The 23,867-nt window shown below is 48.0% G+C and overlaps 1 protein-coding gene across 1 annotated transcript in view; it reads right to left on the reverse strand.

Annotated features, from left to right (window-relative positions):
* The window catches only part of SLC30A9 (solute carrier family 30 member 9), a 1,100,681-nt gene that overhangs the window by 308,897 nt on the left and 767,917 nt on the right, over window positions 1–23,867 (reverse strand). The window contains exon 15 of the mRNA XM_069631745.1: window positions 19,416–19,581. Coding sequence (XP_069487846.1) covers window positions 19,416–19,581 — 166 coding nt within the window. The remainder of the gene's footprint in view (window positions 1–19,415; window positions 19,582–23,867) is intronic.

Consider the following 23,867-nt stretch of genomic DNA (forward strand, 5'->3'; position numbering starts at 1 on the left):
TCCACCTGAGGAAAGCAAACAAACTCCTGCTCTCTGTTTAGCAAAACGCTTTACACACAGGGAGTTGGTGCCAGAGGAACATAGACCTCTAGAAGGAGAGCACTTTGTAAGAGACTTACAGATAGTATGGTCCCGGCCCCCAGACAGCCTTGTGGATGATGCAGAGGGATTTGAATTTGATTTGTGCAGCAACCGGTGGTTGCTGCACCTTGTCAAGGGAAGCTGGGAACCCCATCCAACCGAGGGTGGGAGGCCTACCCTGAAGGAATCCAGATACAGTCCTACGCCCGAGATGGACCGTGGCAGCCAAGAGGGACACAATCCTGGACCCCCCCTCCAACCCCCCCCCCCCCCAAGTGCCAGTCTGTGTGTTTGCAGACCCTTAGGCTCCAGCCTTGCCGCTGAGAACAGATGTGTGCCAGTGTTTTTCAGAAAATACCAAAACAAGGTCAAAGAAAAACAGAGAATTCCCAGTAAAAATAACCAGCATCAGTGCTCCATGCTCCGAATGGCAAAGAGATGGAGAAGAACTACACAGCCCCACCCAGACCAGAGCGCATCAACGCTGCTGCTTGAGAGAGACGTACCTACTGCAGTCAAGCACTCTAGCAGTGAAGAAGACTTATCACAAGCCTAGTTTAGTCTGCTGGCAAACTCGCACCATCAATTAAAGAACCACTAGATAACCAGGGGAAAACAGGGGGCAGAGCTGGAAGACTGGGCCCCCAAACTTGAACTACTCTACAGAACCGGACCCCCCAAACACAAACTGGGACATTGAAAAAGCTACGTCACCATAGTCATTACGTGATTAGGCCCTGTTATATATTTGTTCTGCACATATTCACCCTGAGCGGAATATAAAGAGGCAGAATGGTTATGGTAGAGCAGCTACTTAACCCAAAGGGAGGAATATTTAAGCAGGGGATAGGAAGCAGAAATTCTGTACCCACAAAAGTGTGGGTTTTTCGGGTGAGGTCAGAGGTGGAGCCTGACCAAGAGGCCAGCAGGAGGAAGGAAAGAGCGGCAACTTGGAGGGGATTGTTGGAGTTATTAGTTTAGGGGTAAAAGTAGTTTGGCAGTTTGAGTGTGGGTATTTGCATAGCAGAAGTTAATTGAGAAGTAAATGTGAAGTGAATGATACTGGGTGAAAAGGGGGGTGTTTGAGTAGAAGTGGCAGGAGGAGAGTAGCAATGCAGAAAGAGAGAAGTGGATTGGGAGGAGTGGTACTATCAAAAAGGTGGAGGCAGAGGTTAGGAGGAGTGAAACATCTGCGAGATGGAGGACTGGTGGGAGGAGTAAGTCGGAGGGGATGGTAGTAAACGTAGTTGAGTGGGCATGACTGAACTAGCCTGAATCCAAAAGAGCTAGTGCAAGGCACTATCCAAACTCACATTAGAACACTAACGTTTGGTTAGAAACGGGAGAGTGAAGAAGTTCCTCAGGGAGTCTAAATAGTTCGAGTATTTGGGAAACATTAGCAGAATGCCAGGTTTACACAGTAGGGTTCAACCATCTGCAGCACTAACAAGGGTTCACGGATACCTGGGTTAGGGAGGAGGGTCCTAGCAAGACAATAGAGGCACGACCTTCGGGCTCACAAAGAAAATAAAAACCCTTGAACTGTCTCAGTTGAGAGTGTTTTTACTGTACCACCTGTGAAACTACTTCATCCCTGCCCACTAAACATCGCCCCACTCTAACCCTACCCACCCAACCTACCTACCTCACGCCACCCTCCTCCAACATACTCTAGCCTAACCAAAACTATTCCACCCACTCTATCTCACCCAAACCAATGCTACCCAACACCCCACCTACCATACCTCACCCCAATTCACCTACCCTACTTCACAACATTCTAACACCACTCATCAACCCTACCTCACTCCACTTTACCCCACCCACCCTGATCACACTCTACCTCACCATACTATATCCCCTTTCTCCGCCCCACATGTCCTATCTCACCCATGTCCTCATACAACACACCTCACCCCTCTCCAACTCCATCTACTGCATCCACCTCCTACCTCTACCTTAATCAATGCTATCTGCGAGGTGTTTTGGGTGGGTAGACCCAAACCTACACTATATCGCCCCTTGCTAGCCCAGGTGATCCTAGTTCACCACACCTTAGTCCCATCTACAAACTACTTTACCTCTGCTCTACCTCCAGGCCTTGAAAAATCTTTCAAATGCTTCCCGAGCTGCATGTTCAGTAACTCAGTTTATTTACTTAACCCAAGAGAAAAACTCTCGGCCCATGAACTTGCTGGCTGAGGCCATTGTGTCTGCAACAGCCAGGGGCTCTAATGTAGCTGTTCTTCCTCACTAGTCCCTCTTATCTGTACTCTCAAGAATGTACAAAATGCTCCATATCTCCAAAGTTCTTATATTTTTACTGTGGAGCAGTAATTCCAATGGAAGTGTAGCTAGCCTCAGCTCAGGGTCCCTGCTCCCCACAAGGAATGGGAACAGTTGCTCCATTCCACACTGCTGAATCCATGCAGCTGATCGGCTAGGCATCGAGATTACCATGCTGGGCCTCACATGGGGGGTGGCTGATGCCACCAAGGCGGCTGCCGGCGCCTTTGTCCGGCAAGCATTTGTCCTCCAGGGACACATCTGTTCTCACCACCAGACCCCATTCTGAAAATCGGCCTCTTCCAGCACTGAGCCCCAGAATCAGAAGGCCATTTATCATCTCCATTGCAGAACGTTCTTTTTTTTCAAACCCCCAACAATGCTTCTTTCTCAGCAAGTGAGACAGAACCATTTTCTAATTATTAATGCTAAAATAAGACATTTACAAAATCGTATTAATAGTCAAAAACGTTATCCAGAAAGTTTTGACATTTGAGGTATGAAAGGTAGAAACTGTGGTGCAATATTAGATCTTTATTGCACCACACCAGTTCTAGGCCTCATGGATACTTTTTGTGCCAACTAGTTATAGGTCCGAGTGAGCACTTCTCTGCGACCGATTCCTAGAGACAGCAGAAGCAAGCCGACCCCTAGGAAGGCAGACTGGTTCTCAGTGCATATTCACCTCAGAGCTGCTCCAGAGACCATGACCAGACCACCTACACCAAAAGGCTTGAATGGCAGAGTGACAGAGATCGACTTCCAGGTAATTGGGATTTACCTGGTGCACTGCTGCCACATTAGAGGGCAGTTGTGGACAGTGCAATTAGTGCATACAAACACCTCAGAAAGGACACTCGACCAGAGGGTTGAGTGCTATGAAAAGGGTACTCAAACCTTCTAACAAGTGCTCACTAATGCTATTTGACAAGTTAATTTCACGAGGCCTGTAGCCCCATCCACCCCTCCTCATCTCAGTATATACTTAACCCACTCTATCCCCACCCACTTTACACTCGCCTCATGCAACATCCCCACTCTACATGACCCCACAAGCCAACCCACCTCACTCCCTTCTATCCCAGCAAATTGAACACATTCTACCCTCACCACACTCTCTGCCCCATCAACCAAATATCACCTCTGTGTCCCCACATAAGCTACCTCACCACTCACTGCCATCACACAACCATGCCACCTCTACCGCATACCACCATGTATATACATGCTACCTTAGAGGTAAATTGGGTGCCAAGACTCCTACCTTCTCCTCTATTTAGGCCCTCACCCTACCCACTCTTATCCCAAACTACCTCCTCCCATCCTCACTCACGTCACTAAACCACACCCATCCTACCTCACCCTACCATTATCCACCCACCCTATCTAATCTCTCTACTCACCCTACCTCATCCATCTCTAACCCGACTGACCATACGTCACATACTATTCCGCATACGTTCTACCCCAGCTCGCACCACTCCATCTGATCTTGCCTCACCCAAACCCCATTCTACTGCCACACTGTCACCCATCCATACTACCTGCCCCACTTTACCCCACCCATTCTGCCTGACTCCAGTCTACCCACGTCTTTTCACCACACAATCGTCTACCACCATCTACCTCAGCTCACGATAATCTCTCTCTGCCCAAACACCTCATCACTTTCAGCCTGTTAAGATGAATTTCCCAAATCAGTCGTTGGTGGGAACATTTTGGGAGGCCACCCTATTTATGGTAAACAGGGAAGACACAGAGGTTAGCCAAACCCAATCAAGGAAAGGTAGGTCGAGCAGCCACACATTTTCTCAGGAAATGTTTGAGAGTCCACACAGAGCAACACCAATAATTCAAGTTCGACAGTAAGTCTATAAAATGCAGTTATTTTAGTTACACACAAAGCATATAAAAATCACAGGTAAGAATTGACATACAAAACCTGTGGTGGTGCTTTGTAAAGTTTTTAAAAGTTAAATAAGTATTTACCCAAATTCAGGTAAGTACCCCACACACTGTCCTATTCACCAGGTAGACCTTGGAAAGGATACTTAGCCCAGCTTTGACAACCAGAGGATAGGTCAGAGGGAGTTACGGTCGAGGACTTTACACTCAATGTTACACTGTGGAGGACAGGGGGGGAGGGCAGAAACAGGTATGTTAACTTACCCCTCTGACTCTGCCAAATAGCACTGTGGATCTTCCAGAATCTGTTGAGGATACACTCTTCTGCACTCGGTTCAAGTGAGGAAGGGTCACAGGTGCAGAGGTCACCATCCATGTCTGGAGTACGTTACTCAGCAAACGGTTCCATTCAGCTTCAATAAGAATACCCTGAATGAAGAAAGACTTCTGCGGTGCAGACCTGTTCAGGACACCACATAGGACTGAAAAAAAGATTGTTCAGACGAAGGTCACCACGGTCAGGCCGAGACAGGCGATTGTACTACGGCAAACACAAAGCTGCTCCAGCACAGCTTCCCTTGGAGTGAGACAGCTGAAATTGCGAGGACAGGAGACTTGTGGCACACGCTGGAGAAAGTTCCAAGGCTCTGCTCACAAAGACTGCTTAAGAGAGGTAGACCAGGAGAGAGTTGGTTAGTACACCCTTTGGGTCCAGGGACTCTTCTGAAGGCTTGGATCATTGAGCAGGGGTCCAGACTGTTTGTTCCAAGCGGTCCAGAGGTTGAAGCATCAACAAGGGTCTTCTGAGATCAGACAGAGGACCAGGGCTACATCAGGTCAATAACTGAAGTTGTTGCTGGTCAGCTGCAGTGGGCAGTGGTCATCAGCGGGCTGTTTTTCTTTGTAGAAGTATTGGTTCCAATGGAGATCTGCTGGACAGTTATCCTTTTATCCAAGATTCAGACTGGGAGCAAGTCCAAACCCACCAATGGTAAGGACCTGCAACATTTAAACAGCCCAGGGTTGTCTAATCACGGACAACCACTGGTCACCACATCCGTCCAGCAACAGACTTTCGGGTGCCTGAGGATGTGGATTGAGACTGGACAGTCCCAGAAAGCTATTTCCATTTAAGGCATTTCCTACAGTGCTCCAGATAGGTTTTTGAAGGGGGATTATTTTACTCCCTATTTTTTTAAGTTGGGAGCAAAATTATATTTTTTAGGAAGCAAGTCTAATTCCCAATGGAAACATTTTATAAGTGAGTAAAAACGTTTTAACTGGAAAATGTAAATGTTTTTGTAATAATTATTCCTTTGCACCTACATATTCATACACATTAAAAAAGATACAAGTTTAATTCTTCCAATCAGGCAGTAATAATAGTAATTTCTTCCAGTGGTACTATGTACACTACTGGTCCAAACATATCCATGGAGCAGTGTGGGTGAAAGCAGGAGCACACGGCCCTACTTGTCTTTTCCCCATTTTTTGTTGGGAGTATTCTTACTCCCCTTTTTTATTATTTTGGAGTATTTGCCTATTTTTAGGGAGTACATGTGGCTGATACACCATTTATGTGTAGGGCTGCCTGCGAAGGCAGTAGGAAAGCCAAAGAACCATTGAAAACCTTGTGGTACTAGGTTCCTAGCAACCTTTACTGGACAATTCAGGTAAATGCAAAACTTAACGAGAAAAATATCACAAAAACAGTAACAATCACTGCTGCACCAGCTTGTTTTAGGCACATTGTTAAAGTAACCAAAAACCCATTACATAAAAGTTATAAGGATACAACGTATCCTAACTGCACTTCGCTGTAACATGATGTGTGCAATTGTAAAAATACTTGCATCCATAAAGAGAGACAGTCTTGGACATTTATCAGTTTCCCCCCATTAGAATGTGCAAAACAGGCAAGGGAAGCAAAGGAGAAGACTTTACTGACCTCCATAAAGTCAGGACAGGGTTCAGAACAAGAAAAAGAAATGGGGGTCCAAGAGGAATCTATGGCAGGAAAGGTGCAAATAAAATTGTTCTCAACACCATCTCACTACTCTACCACACTCACCCCTCAAACATCTACCTAACCCTCTCTACCCCATCCACTCAACCTCACCTTCAGTGTGAGTAGACCTCTACCCACACCAATCAACCAACCAACCAACCCTTCACCAATCCTACTTCACATCTCAATCCATACTGCCTTACGCAACTCCACACGACCCCCACCCACAGTACCTTACCCACCATACCCACTCACCATACCTCACCCGATCACCAACTACTATATCTCAGCCCACTAACCCCCATTGACCCTACCTCACCCCACTCTTTCCTGTGCACCCATCACCACCCCACTCTACCCGCACCTTTCTCACCCCACTCACGTGTTCCCAAGTCTATCCCCATCCTACCATACTGCCACCCATCCATCCAACATGCCCAAACTTAACCTCATCCACCCTAACTGCCCCCACTATACTTCCCCATCCTACCTCCCCCACCCAACCTACTTCACCCCCCATTACAGCCAGTCACATCAGCTAAGCCAACCAACTCAACCTTACCCCGCTCTACAGTGACCAACCATACCCCATCTACCTCACCCAACCTCACACCACTACCAAATCTACTTACCATACACCACCCTACTCTATCCTTGCCATCCAATCTCACTACACAAGTCTCCAACCGCACACAACTACAATATCGCCCCACCAACTTTCATCCTTCCTCTACCCCAACACATGCACCACTCTCTACACCTCACCAACTCAAGCTCATCCCCCTCTAACCCCCATTCATCCTACCTCACCAACATTCAAGCACCACCCACCCCACATCATCCCACCCACTTTATCCCTTCATCCCATCTCCAAGCTAAATCACCTGCACTCGACCCCACCCCATTTCTCTCCACACACTACCTCATCACCTTGTACCCCTACCACCCTTCCATCTCCACACACCCCTACTTCGTCACTCTGCCCCATCTACTGAAACCCAAACCTCCCCTACCTCTACTCCAGCCTTTTCACCCCACTAAACCCCACCCACTCTACCCCCACACCTCACCCTACACATCCACTTTGCTACCCTTTAGATGCCCTTGGGCCTTAATACGCGCTCTACAAGTACTACACATTACATTACCTGACCATACCGGTTAGGTAAGGGTTTGATATCAATGATAAATCTTCCTGACCTATGTCAGCCCCAAAACTTTATGCTTTGACTAGGTAACTATTTTACCTTGTCCCTAGGTGAAGAGGAATCTTTTCCCCCCTCGCACCTAGTCTTTTACTCTTTATGAGTAACCGTTTTATGTCGCTCCATAGTGTATGATAGAAGTTCTAGTTTCCTATAACTTTTGGGCTTAGGCTGGTTTGCCCCTATGGGCTCCCCTGTGAATTTCTCTTTCATGTACTTGGGTGAACTACAGTTCCCAAGTAGTATAGAGAGATTTTCATCCCCCTTTACATTTTATATAGTGAGCCAGCACACCCCACCTTATATGGAGTGCTGGGAGGATACAATGTATCCCTTTTTCCTTTCCAGGTAACATTTTGTTAAAATTGCAAGTTTCCTTGAATGGCTGGTGTCAGTGTAACTACTTATGACTTTTTAGTCTTCATTATTCGCTAAAATGGTGGCCTCCTTTTTTGCCATTTCTTGTGTGCTTGCTGTTTCTGATGTCTTCCCTTGCCATTCTAGGCAGGAACGACCTCAGTGGCTGTTTTGTCTTCGGCAGGAATCCTGTGGATATCCTGCCCAGGCTCCAGAGTTTTTGGAAAGGCAGGAACAGAGTGACGAGTCCAAAACTCTGCAGCCCTTTGTCTTTCACCTTGCCTGACAGGAACTAACTCTCAATGGGGGGCAAGATGTCCTGATTGGACAGCCAGAACGCCACTTGTTGTAAAACGCAGGGAGAGAATGCAGAAGTTGTGCTGTAGTTAACAATAAATACTCCAAACCTGGAAGCTGCTGACAAATCAACCACTGGAGCTGAAACCAAAGAGGAAAAAGAAACGACGGCGGTAGCAATTTCCAGCGACCAGAGAGCCCACTGTGCAACCAGAGCCTACTGTTACCCTTCCTTTTAATCAACCTGGGATCCCGAAAAAGATGACCCCGACCTTGGTGAAATCCACTAGATTCAAGTCTACCTGCATTTTGAGCCATCCCAAGTCGTGCTGAAAGCTTACGGGCTGCAATGTCCTGGCACCTTAAGCCATTGTGCATTGCATGGTCTTCCAAATAGAGCTGAAACTTTGGTGGCATCGTGCTGGACATTCAGAGACTTGAATCGAGTCCAAAATGTCCCCCCAGAAGAGTGCCGAACCTTACAAACGACAAGTATCCAATCAGCGTTAATCAGTCTTCTTATGGCTCCTGAAAAGGGTGCCGAATCCACATCCGGCTATGAAGATACTCTTTCCTGGAGCATTCCTTGCCGATTCCTGCTGCAGAACCCTTTCCAGCATTGTGTCTTCAGACTTCATGACAAGGAATTCAGCGACCAGGTTTTTGGCAGCAGGACCTGAAGTCTCCCCCGTTGCAACCTCTTTTTTCTGTGCTGAGCAAACCATGCAAAGAACCTCTTGCCTAGAGGCTTCCCTGTGATCACTGCTGCAAAAGTCCTTCCAGTGTCCTGTATTCTGACTTCATGCTAAAGGAATTCACAACAGGGTTTTTGGCTGCAGATCCTGAAGTCTTCCCTGCTGCAACTCTTCTTCTGTGCTCAGGTACTGTGTTGGCTAGGGTATTTACTTACCTTGGGACTGTGTGATTTCTGTAAACCTTTGTGGCGATTGGGACTCCTCTGGTCCAGTTTGCCCAGGCCCACTGCTGGAATCCTCCTAGGGCATCTTCTTTGAAGTCCCTGGACCCACAACTAACTTTAAAGGGAACTACATACTTGTTTAAACGGTCTTCCACAGGAACTCTGACTTTTGCAGGCAACAGAACCCCATCTCACCCTGCCTACAGCTGGCACCTAGACAACCAGGGCCCCTCTTCTGTCTCTGAGTAAACTCATGCAATAGAATAGGGAAGGGCTGGCTAAGGAACAAGTTACTTACCTGTAACTGTTGTTCTCCAGCATGGGTCTGGCATGGATTCGCATGCTCATGAATATTCCCCGTCGTCAGGCCGGGAATCCGCGGTATAGAAAAAAATCAGTATCAGTTTCGTTTCTGATCTGTCTTTCTTAGTAATAACCAATCACTGGTCTCTGGGTCATACTGCCCCAAGCCAATGACTGCCCTCCCCCTAAGCCCCGCCCCTTGCAGCCATCCTCAGATTTGGTAGCACGTAAAGTAGCAGTATGACCAAGTGAAGAGCCGCAGAGGGGTAGGCGGGAGGGTTCGCATGTGAATCCATGCCAGACCCATGCTGGAGAACAGTTACAGGTAAGTAACTTGTTCCTTCTCCAGCATGGGGTCTGGCATGGATTCACATGCTCATGAATACAAGAATAAATAGCAGTACACACATGCACAACCACGGGAGGTGGCAAGGCTCAACATTAAGCATTTCAACAACTCAACACTAAGCATCTCTTACCTCCTCACCAGGCTCACCTTCAGGCAAACAGGTTGCGCAGCCCTGCCTGGCCGACTCTGGACTCCTCCATGGAATCCCGGTCGACGCAGTAGAATCTCGTGAAGGTGTGCGTCGACCTCCACGTAGCAGCCCTGCAGATGTCCATCAGGGGCACACCAGACAGGAACGCCATGGTAGCAGCAATCGCTCTGGTTGAATGGGCTCTCGGACGGCCGGGCAACGGTCGTTTTGCCAACCGGTGACGGTGCATGATGCAGTGCATGATGCAGCCGGAGAGACGTCTGGAAATGGAAGCCTTGGAGAGAGCCTTCCCTTGGTTCACATGTCCAAAGTTCACAAACAGCTATGATGTCTTCCGAAGACTCTTCATGCAGTCCACGTATAACTTCAGCACTCTAGCCACATCCAGCAAGTGCAAAGTCCTCTCAGCCGGCGACGAAGGTGACGGGAAGAAAACAGTAACACCAAAAGCTTGTTGAGATGCAAGTCCGACGGCACCTTGGGCATGAAGGAGGGGTGCATCCTCAGCACTACCCTCATCTCGTGGAATGTCAGGTATGGAGGTTTACAGGAGAGGGCCTGGATCTCTCCCACTCGTCGTGCAGAGGTGATGGCCACGAGGAATGCTGTCTTCCACGACAGAAACTTGTACGGCACTGAATGCATAGGCTCGAATGGGGCCCCCATGAGCCTAGTCAGCACCACGTTGAGCTCCCACGCCGGGGCACGGGCCTTCACCGGCAGGAATGATCGGAACAGTCCTTTCATAAATTCCTTCACCAGCCGATGAGACCACAAGGACGCCCGTCCTGTAGTTCTGGTGTAACGTGAGACGACAGCCAGATGCACCTTGATGGAAGCGTGAGATAGGCCAGCCTTGGCCAAGGACAGTAGGTACGGCAATACTTGAGGGGCCTGAATCCGCAGAGGGTTAATCTTCTGTGCACGGCACCAGACAGAGAACCTCTTCCATTTATGTCCGTAGCACTTGAGAGTTGGGGATGCCCTGGCCTTTGCAAGAACCTCTCTGCAGTCGGCCGGGATGTCGTATCCTCCAAACTCTAGTGCTGCAGGAGCCAGGCCTGCAAGTTCAGCGACCCTGGTTCGTGATGAAGAATGGCGCCTCCTTCTCTGGACTGGTGTGGACGCTGACAAGTCCAGAAGGTCCGGGAACCAGATCTGTCTCGGCCACGCCGGTGCGACGAGGATCATCCTGCACCGGGACCTCTTGAGCTGGTTGACGAGCCAGAGTAGCAACGGCGGGAACGCATAAAGGAATAGGCCGTCCCAGGTGAACGAGAAAGCATCGCCCATGCTCCTCGGCTGGGGAAACCTGCTGGCGAACCTCCGGCACTTGGAGTTTGCCGCCATCGCGAAGAGATCGATCTGGGGTTCGCCCCATCGTCGGAAGAGTCGATCCACTTGATCCTGGCGCAGTTCCCACTCGGGGCACGAGCGCAGCTCTCTGCTGAGTGAGTCGGCGATGGTGTTTTTTATCCCTGCCAGATGAAAGGGTACCAGAAACATCCTTTGGGCGACGGCCCAATGCCACTGATCCTGGGCTTCCTTAGATAGGGCAGGGGATCTGGTTCCACCCTGCTTCCGAATGTAAAACATCGTGGTGGTGTTGCCGGTGAAGATCCTCACCACCTTGCCCTTGAGGGACGGGAGGAAAGACCTGAGGGACGGGAGGAAAGACCTGAGGGCCCGGAACACTGCACGGAGATCCAAGATGTTGATGTGGAGTGTCTTCTCCTCCGGGAGCCAAAGGCCTCTCTTGCGTGGAGATCCCCGGTGTGCGCTCCCCAACCTTCCAGGGAGGCATCCGTCGTCACCGTCACCTGGTGGGCCGGGGCTAGGAACCCTGTTCCCGCCGTCAGATGAGAGCGGGTACCCCACCATCGTATCGCCTGACAGAACGCTTCGTCGAGCGGGATCCTGTCCTCCAAGCTGCCCGTCGATTGGATCCAGTGGGCGTCGAGGAATTCTTGCAAGGGCCGCATCCGAAGTCTGCAGTGGCGCACCAGATAAATGCAGGAGGACATCATTCCGAGAAGGGACTTGATAGACCTCATTCTGGCCACGTCCGTGGCCCGCAGACGTTGCACCTTTCCCAGGATGGTCCTGATCCTTTCCTCCGACGGTGAGGCCAGCCGCGCCACTGTGTCAAGCTGTGCTCCCAGAAACAGGGCGACTTGCGACGGGACCAGGTGGGATTTTGGAAAGTTGATGGAGAATCCCAGGTCCGTGAGCAGCTGGACGGTCTTCGCAGTATGTTCTACGGCGAGCTCCCTTGTCCTTGCCCGTATGAGCCAGTCGTCCAGGTAGGGGTAGACGTGGATCCCCTGTAGGCGCAGCCGTGCCGCCACCGGTGCTAGGCACTTGGTGAACACCCTGGGCGCCGATTTTAATCCGAACGGGAGGGCCTTGAACTGGTAGTGCCGCCCTTGGACCACGAACCTGAGGAACTTTCGTGTCTCTTTAGAATAGGGATGTGGAAGTACGCATCCTCCAAGTCTGACGACGACAGGAAATCGCCCTCCTCCAGCTGTCCCAGCACGTGCTGGAGGGTGACCATCCGGAACTTCTGTGCCTTGATGTACTTGTTCAGTCGTCGCAGGTCCAGGATGGGACGCCATCCTCCTGTCTTCTTACCTTGAGTAAACTCTGGAGCCCCGAAGCCTCTTTGGAACGAGCTTGATGGCACCTTTTCTGAGCATCGCCCTTAATTCCAACAGCAGTTGAGGGACGTGATTTTCCTTCCTGGCCACGGGAGAAATGCAGGGGCACTTCTTCTGGAACTCGAGGGTGTGCCCCAGGGCCAGGGCATCCAGCACCCAACGGTCGGTGGAGATGGACTCCCACACGCCTACGAACATCGTCAGCCGGCCTCCCACCGGGGTGCTTCGGCGGGGCCCCGACCCGACGGTCGGTTCAATCTTGCTTGGAGTCTGCCTTGCCTCCTTGACCACCTTGGCGATGACGGCGGAATCCACTCGACTTGCCTCGTCCCCTGTAGGCCTCCTGCGACGAAGATCTTGCCGCTTGACGGTATGTAGAGGAGCTACTGCCGGCTCCCTTGGAGGCACCCTGTATGCCTCCGGAGTTCCGAAAGGACAGCCGTCGCTGTTGGAGCACACCCAGTGCACGGGCCGTCTCTGTGTCCGTCTTGATCGCCTGAAGGGACTCATCAACCGCCTTGCCAAAAAGGTTGTTCCCATCGAAGGGCATGTCCAAAACCTTGGTCTGTACGTCCTGGCGGAAATCCGTCGCCTTGAGCCATCCTCGTCATCTCAGGCAAACGCCGTTGCCCAACTGACGGAAACCGGGGTCGGCGATGTCCGTAGCCACCGTAATGGCGTGGTCCGAAGCAATCTCACCTTCCTGTAAGATTTCCAGGGCCTCAGCCCTCTTGGCGTCCGGAAGGAAGTCCAACAGAGGGGCGATCTTGAACCACAACTCCCTGTCGTAGCGAGCTACGATGGCCAGGGCGTTGGCCGCCTTGATGGTCATCGCTGCAGATGAGATGACCCCGTCGTCCCATCGCATCCAGCTTCCTACCCTCGCCGTCCAGCGGGGAGGTTGAAGTCGAGGCTGATGCCGCCCCCGCTTTCTTCTTGGCCGCCGCCGAAACGACCGAAACCGGGGTAGGTTGCGCCGTAAGACACAAGGGGGCAGCGTCGGGGACCCGGTACTTCTTCTCGTACCGGTCCCTCTTTGCAGGCGCCGTGGCAGGGTTCTTGAGGAGGGCGAGCCCCTCATCCCAGATGTCATCAAGAAGCGGTACTGCGAGGACCGCCTTCCTTTTAGCCTCGCGCCATTGGTAAAGGAACCCTTCCTTCTTTTCTTCGGGGCAGAACTGGAAGAGCTCGGATGCCCTGGAAATCATGGCATGGAAGGATCCAATCTCGTCGGGCGGGGACACGTCCCGTCGTCGCCTCCGTCGTCATCTGTACCTGTCGTAGCCGTGTCCATGCCTGTATCATCCCCGTGGGTAGTAGACCGGGGGGAAGGCAGAGAAGGCCGCAGAGGCGGGAGAGGTGGTGTAGGATGTGTCGTCCTCCTCTTATGCGGTGGACTCTCCGAAGGTCCTGGCTCCGGTTCCCCCGTCGGGTCTGGCTCAGGTACCTCCGTCGGGGGGAGGGGCAACCTTGTCCTTATCTCCGAACATAAGGACTGAATCGCTAACAAATTGGCCGCCGAAGTGTCCTGCGGCGCCGGAAACGACGGGCGCGAGGGCTCTTGAGGAGCCTGGTCGGCGACCCCGTCGCTCTCGTCGGGATCCCTCCCGATGGGCTGGGCCTCTTCCATGACTTCGATGAGCTCTTCTTCAGAGGTCGTGTCCGTATCCACGATGGCCACCAGCCCCTCCCCCACCTTTTCCAACGAGGACTTCGTGGGGGTCTTCTCAATGGGCCTGAACGACGACTCCCTCCACAGTGGCAGGGAGACTCTGGGTCCTGAGGGCGCCTCCACTGGTGTAGCCTCCACAGGCTGAGCCAGGACCGTGGCATACGATGGTGGGGTCATTGGCTGGGGGCAGTATGACCCAGAGACCAGTGATTGGTTATTAATAAGAAAGAGATCAGAAATGAAACTGATACTGATTTTTTTCTATACCTAGGATTCCCGGTCTGACGACTGGGAATATTCATGAGCATGTTAATCCATGTCAGACCCCATGCTGGACAAGTAAATGATTCTGTCTTGAAAAGTATCACAATTTTTTTTTAAAGTAATTACTTGTGAAAGAGTTGGTTGGTAACTGTAACTCCGAGTGCACAGTTACAAAAGTGTTTACTTACCTTGAATGTGTGTTGTGCCATTCTGACAATTATATATAAGGTTATTTTACTCACCTCTGAATTGGTTGGGTCTCTTCCCCAAAAGTAATGCGGTTGGCTTCACTAACTATTTCTTTCAGGGAATAGGTGTATGTGTTTCCCAACTGGGTCTTGCTTCCCCTAACTTGCTCTATAGCCTGATTGTAATAACTCTTCTTCGGTTTTACCTACCCAGAACAACATTGAGTCATTCATAAAGTGTAACATTGGGTTTTATGTTCCCTGGTCTGTTTCATACAGATGATAAAACAGTCTTAGGTGTATGCCTACCTTTAAGTTGCTGATGGCTCATTTAAAAAGTATATGCATTTTACTTACTTTGGTCTGCCTTGGGCCATCCTAAAATTAGTTAAAGAGTTATTGCTTACCTCAGTCTGTGTTCCACTGAACTGAAAAGCAACTGTAATAGTCTATTACAATATTAGGTTTTACCTACCTAGAAAAGCTGTGTGCCATTCTTGAAACGCGTTCTTTAGGTGTAGATGACATTGGTCTGCCTGGTGCATTCTAAATTAGTGTAAAGAGTTTGTGCTTATCTTAGACTGTGTTGCACTGAGCAAAAAAGCAACTGTAATTGTATATTACACCAAAAAAGGTCTTACTCACCTAGTAGAACTGTTATCCTAGAAGTAGTTAGAGGTATATATTGTTCCTTGAATCTGTGTTCCACTATTCAGGAAAGTATCCTGGTAATAGAGTTGGTCGATTATGTGATGTCTTTGCTGAGTTTCACTGCATAACGGACATGGTCTACTACCCTTTTATAATGTGTTTATGACTCTATGACCAGTACTTACCCCAAGATTTAAGTTGGCCTACTTGTATTTATAATAAACCTTTATTTTTTTTATATTACTTCTGGTTTTAAGTGTTTCTATTGAATCCTTGGTATACTACAGGTTCTATGTACTTTCCTACAGCCCTCTCTCCCTTCTCAGATAAGTCTGGCTGACCCGTCTACGTTACCATATACTCAGGCGGTACAGCCTTACACTAAGTGGAGTCTTTTCCAACATTGTTTTTATTGTTTTTGGCACAACAAGCTTTGCAAATATTCAAGTGTTGCATGCTTTTCAGACTTGTTATGGCACTTAAGAGAAGAAAACAGCAATTAGTATAACTGAATCATAACAAATAAGACTTTCTCCAAGAACAGAACAAATAATAACTAGATGGGGGGTTTGGGGGTGGGGGGAGCAATGTTCAGGGTAGGAACGGGAAGACTGCTTCATTCGCAGTTGGCGTGTTATGAAACTATCGGTATGTCTCTGTGTTTGGCCTTAGGATGGGTTCCTAAGTCTCTGCGGATTTGTGCCTCTAGTCTACACAGCCTTTAGCGACCCGGTTGTAAACAGGAGTCTTTCCACACACCAGCTATTTGTTATGCCCCTTTCTTTTCAGTCCTGGGTTTCCATCCAAAGCACCACCGGGGGCTGCCTTGCCATGCCAGGGAATTGCTGTACAAAGTCCAGGAAGGGGGCCCAGGTACGCTCGAATTTAGACCTGTTGCCGAGTCTGATGGCCGTGACTTTTTCAGCTGCTACGATTTCCCAACTTTTGGACCACCACATTTGCGTAGATGGACCTTCCGGGTTTTTCCATAGTTTGGCAATGGAGATTTTGGTGGCTGTTAATAGGTGAGAGCAGAGGTCCGCCATGCAGCCTGTTAAGGGGAATTGACCATCTCCCGTCGCACCCAGCAACACGATTCCCGGGTCCCAGGGGATAGTAAGCCCAGTAATTGCTTTGATCTGTTCAAGGGTGTTCCTCCAGAATTGGGTGGCTTTTGGGGCAAGTCCAAAAGAGGTGGAACAGGGTTCCTTGGTCTGGGCAGCCCCTCCAACACGGAGCGGGGATAGCTGGGTTGCACTTGTTTAGGATCTCAGGGGTGCGGTACCATCTATAGCAAACTTTGAACCCATTTTGAGATTTTTTGCGCTCGGGTCCAGATGGGATACCATTCCTCCAGTTCAATCATTCTTCTGATGTGGTCTTCCCATTTTGGCATGTATGTTTTTTTTTTGGTGGGGTCAGTCCTGTCCAGTATTTTGTACAACGTGGAGATTTTCCCCCTCGGAGGGTTGGCAGTGAGTGTCTTCTAGTGCTGTCAGTTCTCTGCTGCCATGCTTCTTGACTAGTTCATTCGAAAGCCAGTTGCGTGTAGCGGAACCTTTCTGTTTTCAGGATCTTAAATTTGGTTTTGCACTCCTCGAAGTTTAGTGGGCGTCCATTCTCAAAGAAGTTTGCCATGGTCTCCAAGCCCCTGTCTTTCCATTTCACAAAATGATTTGGTTGGATTCCCGGAGAAAAGTCTGGGTTGTTCCAGATTGGTGTGAGGGGTTCCATTGTACTTCTGCACTTCCATAGGCGGGCTGCCTTTTTCCAGCTAGCGACTGTGTTCCTCGTTGAGGGTAGAGGGCCCTGCTCTTGGGTCCCCTTGGGTTCTTTGCAGTAGGACAGCGTCTCAATCGGGGTCTTGCTCCAATCTTCTTCCATTTGTAGCCACCGGGGGCAGTTAGCAAGAAGTTTCCAAGCGAAGGCTGGGGCTAGCTGAGATGCGAGGCAATACTTGGCCACATCTGGGACTCCGGAGCATGATGAGTTTCGGGATGCGTGACTTCTTTCCTTCCCAGACAAGGTTCAGTATGTCCCCTTGCAGCTTTTGTAGGGCTTTTTTCTGGATTGCCACTGGAAGGGCCTGTGCGAAGTATAGCAGCCATGGGATTAAATTAATTTTTATCGCCGTGATCCGACCAAACCATGAGATTTCTTGTTTTCTCCAGCGTCCAATGTTGTTTAACTCTTTGAAGAGTACTGGAAAGTTTGTCTTGTACAGCTTCTCCATTTTGCTGGGTAATTTAACTCCTATGTAGCTGATGCTCCTTTTCACCCATGGGATCCGATGCTCAGCTTCCAGTGCCGTTTTGAGCTTTTTTTGGGATGTTGAAGCCCATCGCCACAGATTTGGAAATGTTTATTGTGAACCCCAAGGCTGTTCGGAATTCCTCAAGGGTTTGCCATAGGGCTCCTATAGATTCTTTCGTTTGGGTGGGTGTTAGCAGCATATTGGGCTACTTTGTAGGATTCCCCTTTGATTGTGAGGCCTTGTATCGATGGGTTAAGGTGGACTCCGTCTGCAAATGGCTCCATAGACAGGGCAAAAATGAGTGGAGAAAGGGGACAGCCCTGTCTTGTGCCTCTGGTTATGTTTATTCTGCCGGATTTGGCCCCGTTTAAGCGTAGTCTCGTGGAGGGACTTTGGTAATTGGCTAGGACCCATTTTACAAAGTTCGGACCAAAACGCAGTAGGGTTTCCTTTATGTATTGTACTATCTCAGTTGAATGGTTTTTACTAAGCCGATGGATGGACTTCATAAAAACGGTCCTAACAATACCCTACCCCCCCCCACCCACCCCACATCACACTACCCCCATGGACTATATCTCACCCCACTAGGCCCCCGCTAACCTGACCTTACCAATCCACCTCTTTGCTACCCCACGCATCCTACTCCACCCTTCCTCTCCCATCTTTGCCCCACCTACTCCACTGCCCCATACACCCCGACCAACCCCAAATAAGTTGTTCTTTGCCCCTCTCTGCCCACATCTGCTCTTCCCTACCCACCCCTCTCAGCTGCAGCCCAGTTTTAGTTTAGTTGTACATGTATATGAAACCTTTTCTCTAAAAGGGATTGTGTTGCTTGACCCACACTTACTAAACCCCAATTAGACCAGTGAATCCACCAACCCATACAACTGCACCCACACTGCCACCACTGCCCTCATATATCCCCTACCCTAACTCACCCCTCTTTACCCCACTCACCCACCCAGCCACTAGTCTAACCCTACCTCACCCCTGGTTAACCACACCTACAGATTCATGCCCAGCCCTGCCTATGGCAACCAGCTCACCTGTCCTACCTGTACCCCAGAGCCTAGCTCACCCATGCCTATGCCATAACCTCACCCATGCCTACCATCCTAACTCACCCTATGCCTAATGCCTTTCAACCAAGCTCACCACTGCTCCCTTCAACATTAGTGCTTCCAGGACCTTGCCATCTTACTCACTCCTAAAATCATAATGCTTACTATAACGTTCAAAACATGTCTGCAAGATAGTCTGCAGACATGTAACATTAGCAAAAGACAGAGCAAAAATACTTGTGTAGACTGCAGTAAAGCAAAGTCTTTCTACCACGTCTAACACTAATGTGATGCGTCTGCAAAAACTGCAGACATGTTTGGAATCAATGGTTAGGTAGAAGTATTTACTGTATTCTTACCTATAAAAGTAAAATGCAATAAAAAACTGCAAATGCCAAAACGGTATTTGCCAATGTTGCAACATGCTTTTCCATCAGTCCCCTTCACATGGACAACTTCACACAAGTATGGAGAAAAGTTGACAGGATTTAGGAGTACCTATCTGGGGAAGAAAATGTGTTCCATGCTCAAAATTAAGAATTAAAACCCACCACTCTTGGAACAAAAAGCACTAAACAGCACCATTTTGGATTATACATTATTCCTAAATTAGGCCACACTGATTCTGTTATTGTTGCCCTTTCCGTGACAAATACAAGTGTTCAATTTATACATAAAACAAGAACCTACCTTAGTCAATAAAGATAACATCCTAACATACCTTCAATGCACTGAGGCTTAAGAAACTCTTTAAAGCACATTACATTTCTAGTTGTAGAAACTATACCCTTTCCTTACCTTACTGCAGGGTCGCTCTCCAACAGTTCGGTGAGTCTCTGCAATTGTTCAGGTTGTATGGATCTTCCAATCAGTGCTTCAGTGTTAGTGTAGATCAGAAATGCTGACACTGTTGCCAAGAGTGTTCCAACGCCCAGTGACCCCAAGCAGTCATAATATGGATTACCTATTTGAGGCATACTTGCAATTAGTAGAAGGAAACACAAGATTACTACCCTTTTCGACACGTTCCTTATGCTCATTTTTAAAAAGCATATTTTTATCTTGAGGGTTTGGTTCTGTGAAACAATTACATTTACCTTCAATTTTTATTACACTTAGAAACTATTAACTTTCAGAAAAATAACTTTACTGTGTACGCATTATGCACATTTAAACAGAATAAATAGGTCAATGTATTAATTTCTCCTTATGGGATAAGTGAGCATAGAGGTGCAGGACTGTAGTGTTCTCAGCGAATTCAAAGAAATTAGGATAGTCATGCCCTGGATCCTGTGATGAATCCTATGGAGTCATCACTAATCCCCAGCCGGAGATCTCGTCCCAAGTGGCCAGGAAATGGCAGACTACCTGATCCTGACCCTGGGCTGGTATTATGAGGGAGGATCACATGGGAGGAGATGGCTGTCGGGGAGATGTGGTGACCCCATCAGAAGAGACACTGTACTCTTCCCTCCTAAATTAAGAAGACCATATAATTTCTAAGTCCCTGATGGCATGTTCTTATTATACAAATACCTCCAGTTGCAAAATCCTAAAATCCCTTCCTACCAGACATTCTAGACAGAATACCATTGTCACCTCATATGTACAGAACACACACAACACCTCCTGTTTCTGGTTTGTGCTACCCAAAAAACACAAACAAAATTACCTGGAAAGTCTAATAAACCTTATGGACTCAACTCCCATAAAACCTCAAGTACTGGGACAAGGAGAAAGGAGTCGAAACTGAATACGCAGGCTAGTTGTTATGAGGTGGCACAACTATGCAGCACATTTAAAAATGGTGTCCGCCTTTAACGAAGGAGGAGAAGCCGAACGGAGGTACAAGGAAGCAGTACCACGGGAGAAGGCAGAGGTGCGAGAACGGATCATGCTGGTGGGAACGGGTATTCCCAGGTTGTTGCTTGCGGGCAGTGCTCACTGGAGAGGTGCTTAGCCATGGAGGAAGCCCCAGGCACTGGAAAAGGACTGCCGGTGAACCGCAGCAGCAACAAACTACCGGCAGTGCGGTCAAATATTGGACCAGCAGACGAGTGCAGTGTCAGTGGAAGAGCTGAGAGGAGGTCTGCATAGCGGAAGATGCCATCCCAAGGTGAGAGCTTCACCGCAGCAATGTGACACACGTTGGGGGCAGTGCCAGACACTGGCGAGTCTGCCCCGAGATGTTGAGGGCCCAGGACTTTCAGACAGGTACGTGAAGCCTTGAACTCATTTTGAAAATCGAGTAAGCAGAAAACAGACAGAATTTTCCAAAGTCTTCATGTGTGAGATGTCAATGTGGGGAAGGTTGGTGCAAGTATTGCCACAAGCCAATGAATGTTAATGAAGGAATTAAAAGTCAGAACTTGAACAAATCTCCATATTCAAAATATCAATATGGAGCAAGTGCTGCAGAGAGCAGATGAATACTATTGAAGAAGTCAAAAGGTCGACCATGACCAAGTCACCATTTATGAAATAGGACAAGTAAAACCTTAAGCCAAGAAAGTATATACAGTGAAGGAATAAAACTGGTAAACTAAAACACAGTGGGAACAATAAGGAGAAGCCTGGTGAAAGAAGGGCATCAGGCAGTAAGCATGTTGAGGAGAAGACACCTGGCAGGATAGTATAACAGGGGATCGGCAGACCCCAGAAAGGGATTCCTGGCAGGGGAGTATACCAGGTAATCCATCTAAATTACTCAGAGATTACAGACATTGTGAACAGATACCTGGCAGGAGAATATACCATGGGATTTTTAGAAATTAGATGAAAAGAAGTCCTGATGGACCAAGTACCAGGCCAGTTAAAGTTAAATAGACATTGTAGGAAGATACCAAGTATGAGAGTATAACAGGTAATCTGATGAATTTACTAAAGGCTTCCTGGCAGGGGAGTATACAAGAAGGTTCTCTGTAAGAAGTAATTGTTTTAATAGAGACACTTTCATCATCTTAGCTTTATTTTAATATATTTAAAATGCACACCACATGACCCAGAGGCTTAAGGGCGCAGACAAATAAAAAAGGACAGCACAGCAGCAAAGCCCGTAGTCAATCATAAGCAGGCAACCAAGGTCCGACAAGGAAACAGGATGGTCGCCAGCACAGCAACCCAAAAACCCTAGGGCCATTATCTAAACAACAGAGTCTTCAGCTTCTTTCTGAACATGGCCGTCAATCTCAGTTCTCTCAGGTCTAGCGGGATTGCATTGCAGGCCATGGGTGCTGCCAGAAAAAATATGCATTTCTTAGCCTGGGTGAGATTAGTATTGTTAGATCTAAGGGTCCTCATACTTGATTTATTAACCAGGGCTTCAATGAGATATAGAGGGCTAGAACCCACTAGACATATGTGGTTAGTCAATAAAAGATTACATTTAATCCTAGCCGCTACAGGGAGCCAATGCAAGTTGCATCTTGCATCTGAAACATGATCTCTCCTGTTGAGGCCAGTGATAACCCTCACTGTGCTATTTAGTATGATTTGTAGTCTTATTTATACCCACAAGTATGCTGCTGCAATAATCCATTTTAGAACACACAATGGCTAAAGCCACAGTTTCACAGTTAACTCGTGAACTATAAGGGCGAGGTTGCGCTAGAAACTTAAAATGTAAGCGGTAGAGGAAACCAAACTACTCACTTGGCCATGCCTGTTCAAATTTTGATCCAAATGGATCCCAAGTGTTTTGACTTCCTTTTTAGTCTCATGTTCATAGCCCGCCACTAAGAAATGGCTATAGGCTGCTCCTAGCTTTCATATTTTTTTCTCTGCGTCCACCACCATCAGTTCTGTTTTTTCCTTATTGAGTACCAACCCATTTCCCACCATTCATGCTTGATTTAGTTCATAGACCTCGTTGACAGTTTTTTCATCTTCTGCATGATTTCCAGAGTGGGATGACACACTGCGTGTCATCTGCATAGTTAGTAAAACCAACACTACTCCCAGAGTATTAAAGAAGGGATCTGTGAAATTATTATATAGGGAAGGGGATAACCAAGCCCCCTGAGGAAGACCATAATCCAGGAGTGCCGGTTGCAGCAACCTCACTATAGACTCTGCACCACTGATTACTCAAAAATGATCTGATCCAGAGTGCAATATTATCATTGCATTTTGTCCCTTGTCCATGACCTGTAATCTAGATTTCAGGTCGAGCAGCACCATTTCTGTACCATGCCCTTGCCTGAAACCTGACTGGCATTTATTTAAAATCCTGTGTTTATTCAAGTATGCCGAAATTTGAACATATGCCATACGATCTAACATTTATAAAAGAAAGGGTGTATTAGTAAGAGGCTGAAAGTTGGCTGGTGTTGAACATTGAACTGGCTTTTTTAATAAAGGGGAGATCCAGGCATTCTTGAGCACACCTGGAATATGCTTTTTGTAAAAGAGGCGTTGACAGATTTACACAGAATCCTTATCAGCACAGGTGCACGTCTTTATTGTCATTGCGAGGCATACATCCCCTTTACAACTATTAGGTATGAGGTTAGAAATAATCGCTGCCAATTTGACTTCCGATATAAATTTAAAATTGAACTGGTCTTCCTGTGATTTTTGGATGTATGCCACATGTTCCTGGGGACTTGCTACAGGACTAAGGGTTTTCTTGCTGATCTCAATATTCTTTTTGATCCGGTCAAGCTTCCCCCACACAGCAGCTTGAACGGACGTGCACCAAGCAACATCTATAACGGGTGCATCCAGTTTGATGACTTGGATCTTCCAGTTCCTTCAAAATGTTTAAAAGTTCTTTAAACTCAAATTGTGCTTCATCAATTCTGGCCTCAAACTGGTTTTTTTTGCTGCTAAGACAGCTACTTTGCTGCTGCATCCTGGGAGGATTTCTACACATAGAAACCCTTATTTCTCTTATATTTGAGTTTTTGCAAATCAGGCAAAAACCATACATTACCTTTCCTCTCAGCAACATACCTAGTTCTGAGTGGAGCTAGGGCATCATTAGCTCTCTGAAATGTCTGTTCATAGACACTAACAATGTACTCAACAGACACTAGTTCATTAACCAACCTTGCCAAAGGCAACATCCACACCTACAAGGCTTCTGGGGTAAGGATTTTCACATTCCTAGAGGTGATCATAATTTATTTCATGATCTTGGTCTTTATAGTCTTTTCACAGACTACTGGGAAATAAACGAAAAAATGATCCAACCAGGGGCAAGGAGAAACAGACACATCCGTTGTTTTAACTTTATGTGTAGCAACCCAG

Source organism: Ambystoma mexicanum, chromosome 6q (assembly GCF_040938575.1).
Source record: "Ambystoma mexicanum isolate Mex_15411 chromosome 6q, UKY_AmexF1_1, whole genome shotgun sequence".
Lineage (NCBI taxonomy): Eukaryota > Metazoa > Chordata > Amphibia > Caudata > Ambystomatidae > Ambystoma > Ambystoma mexicanum.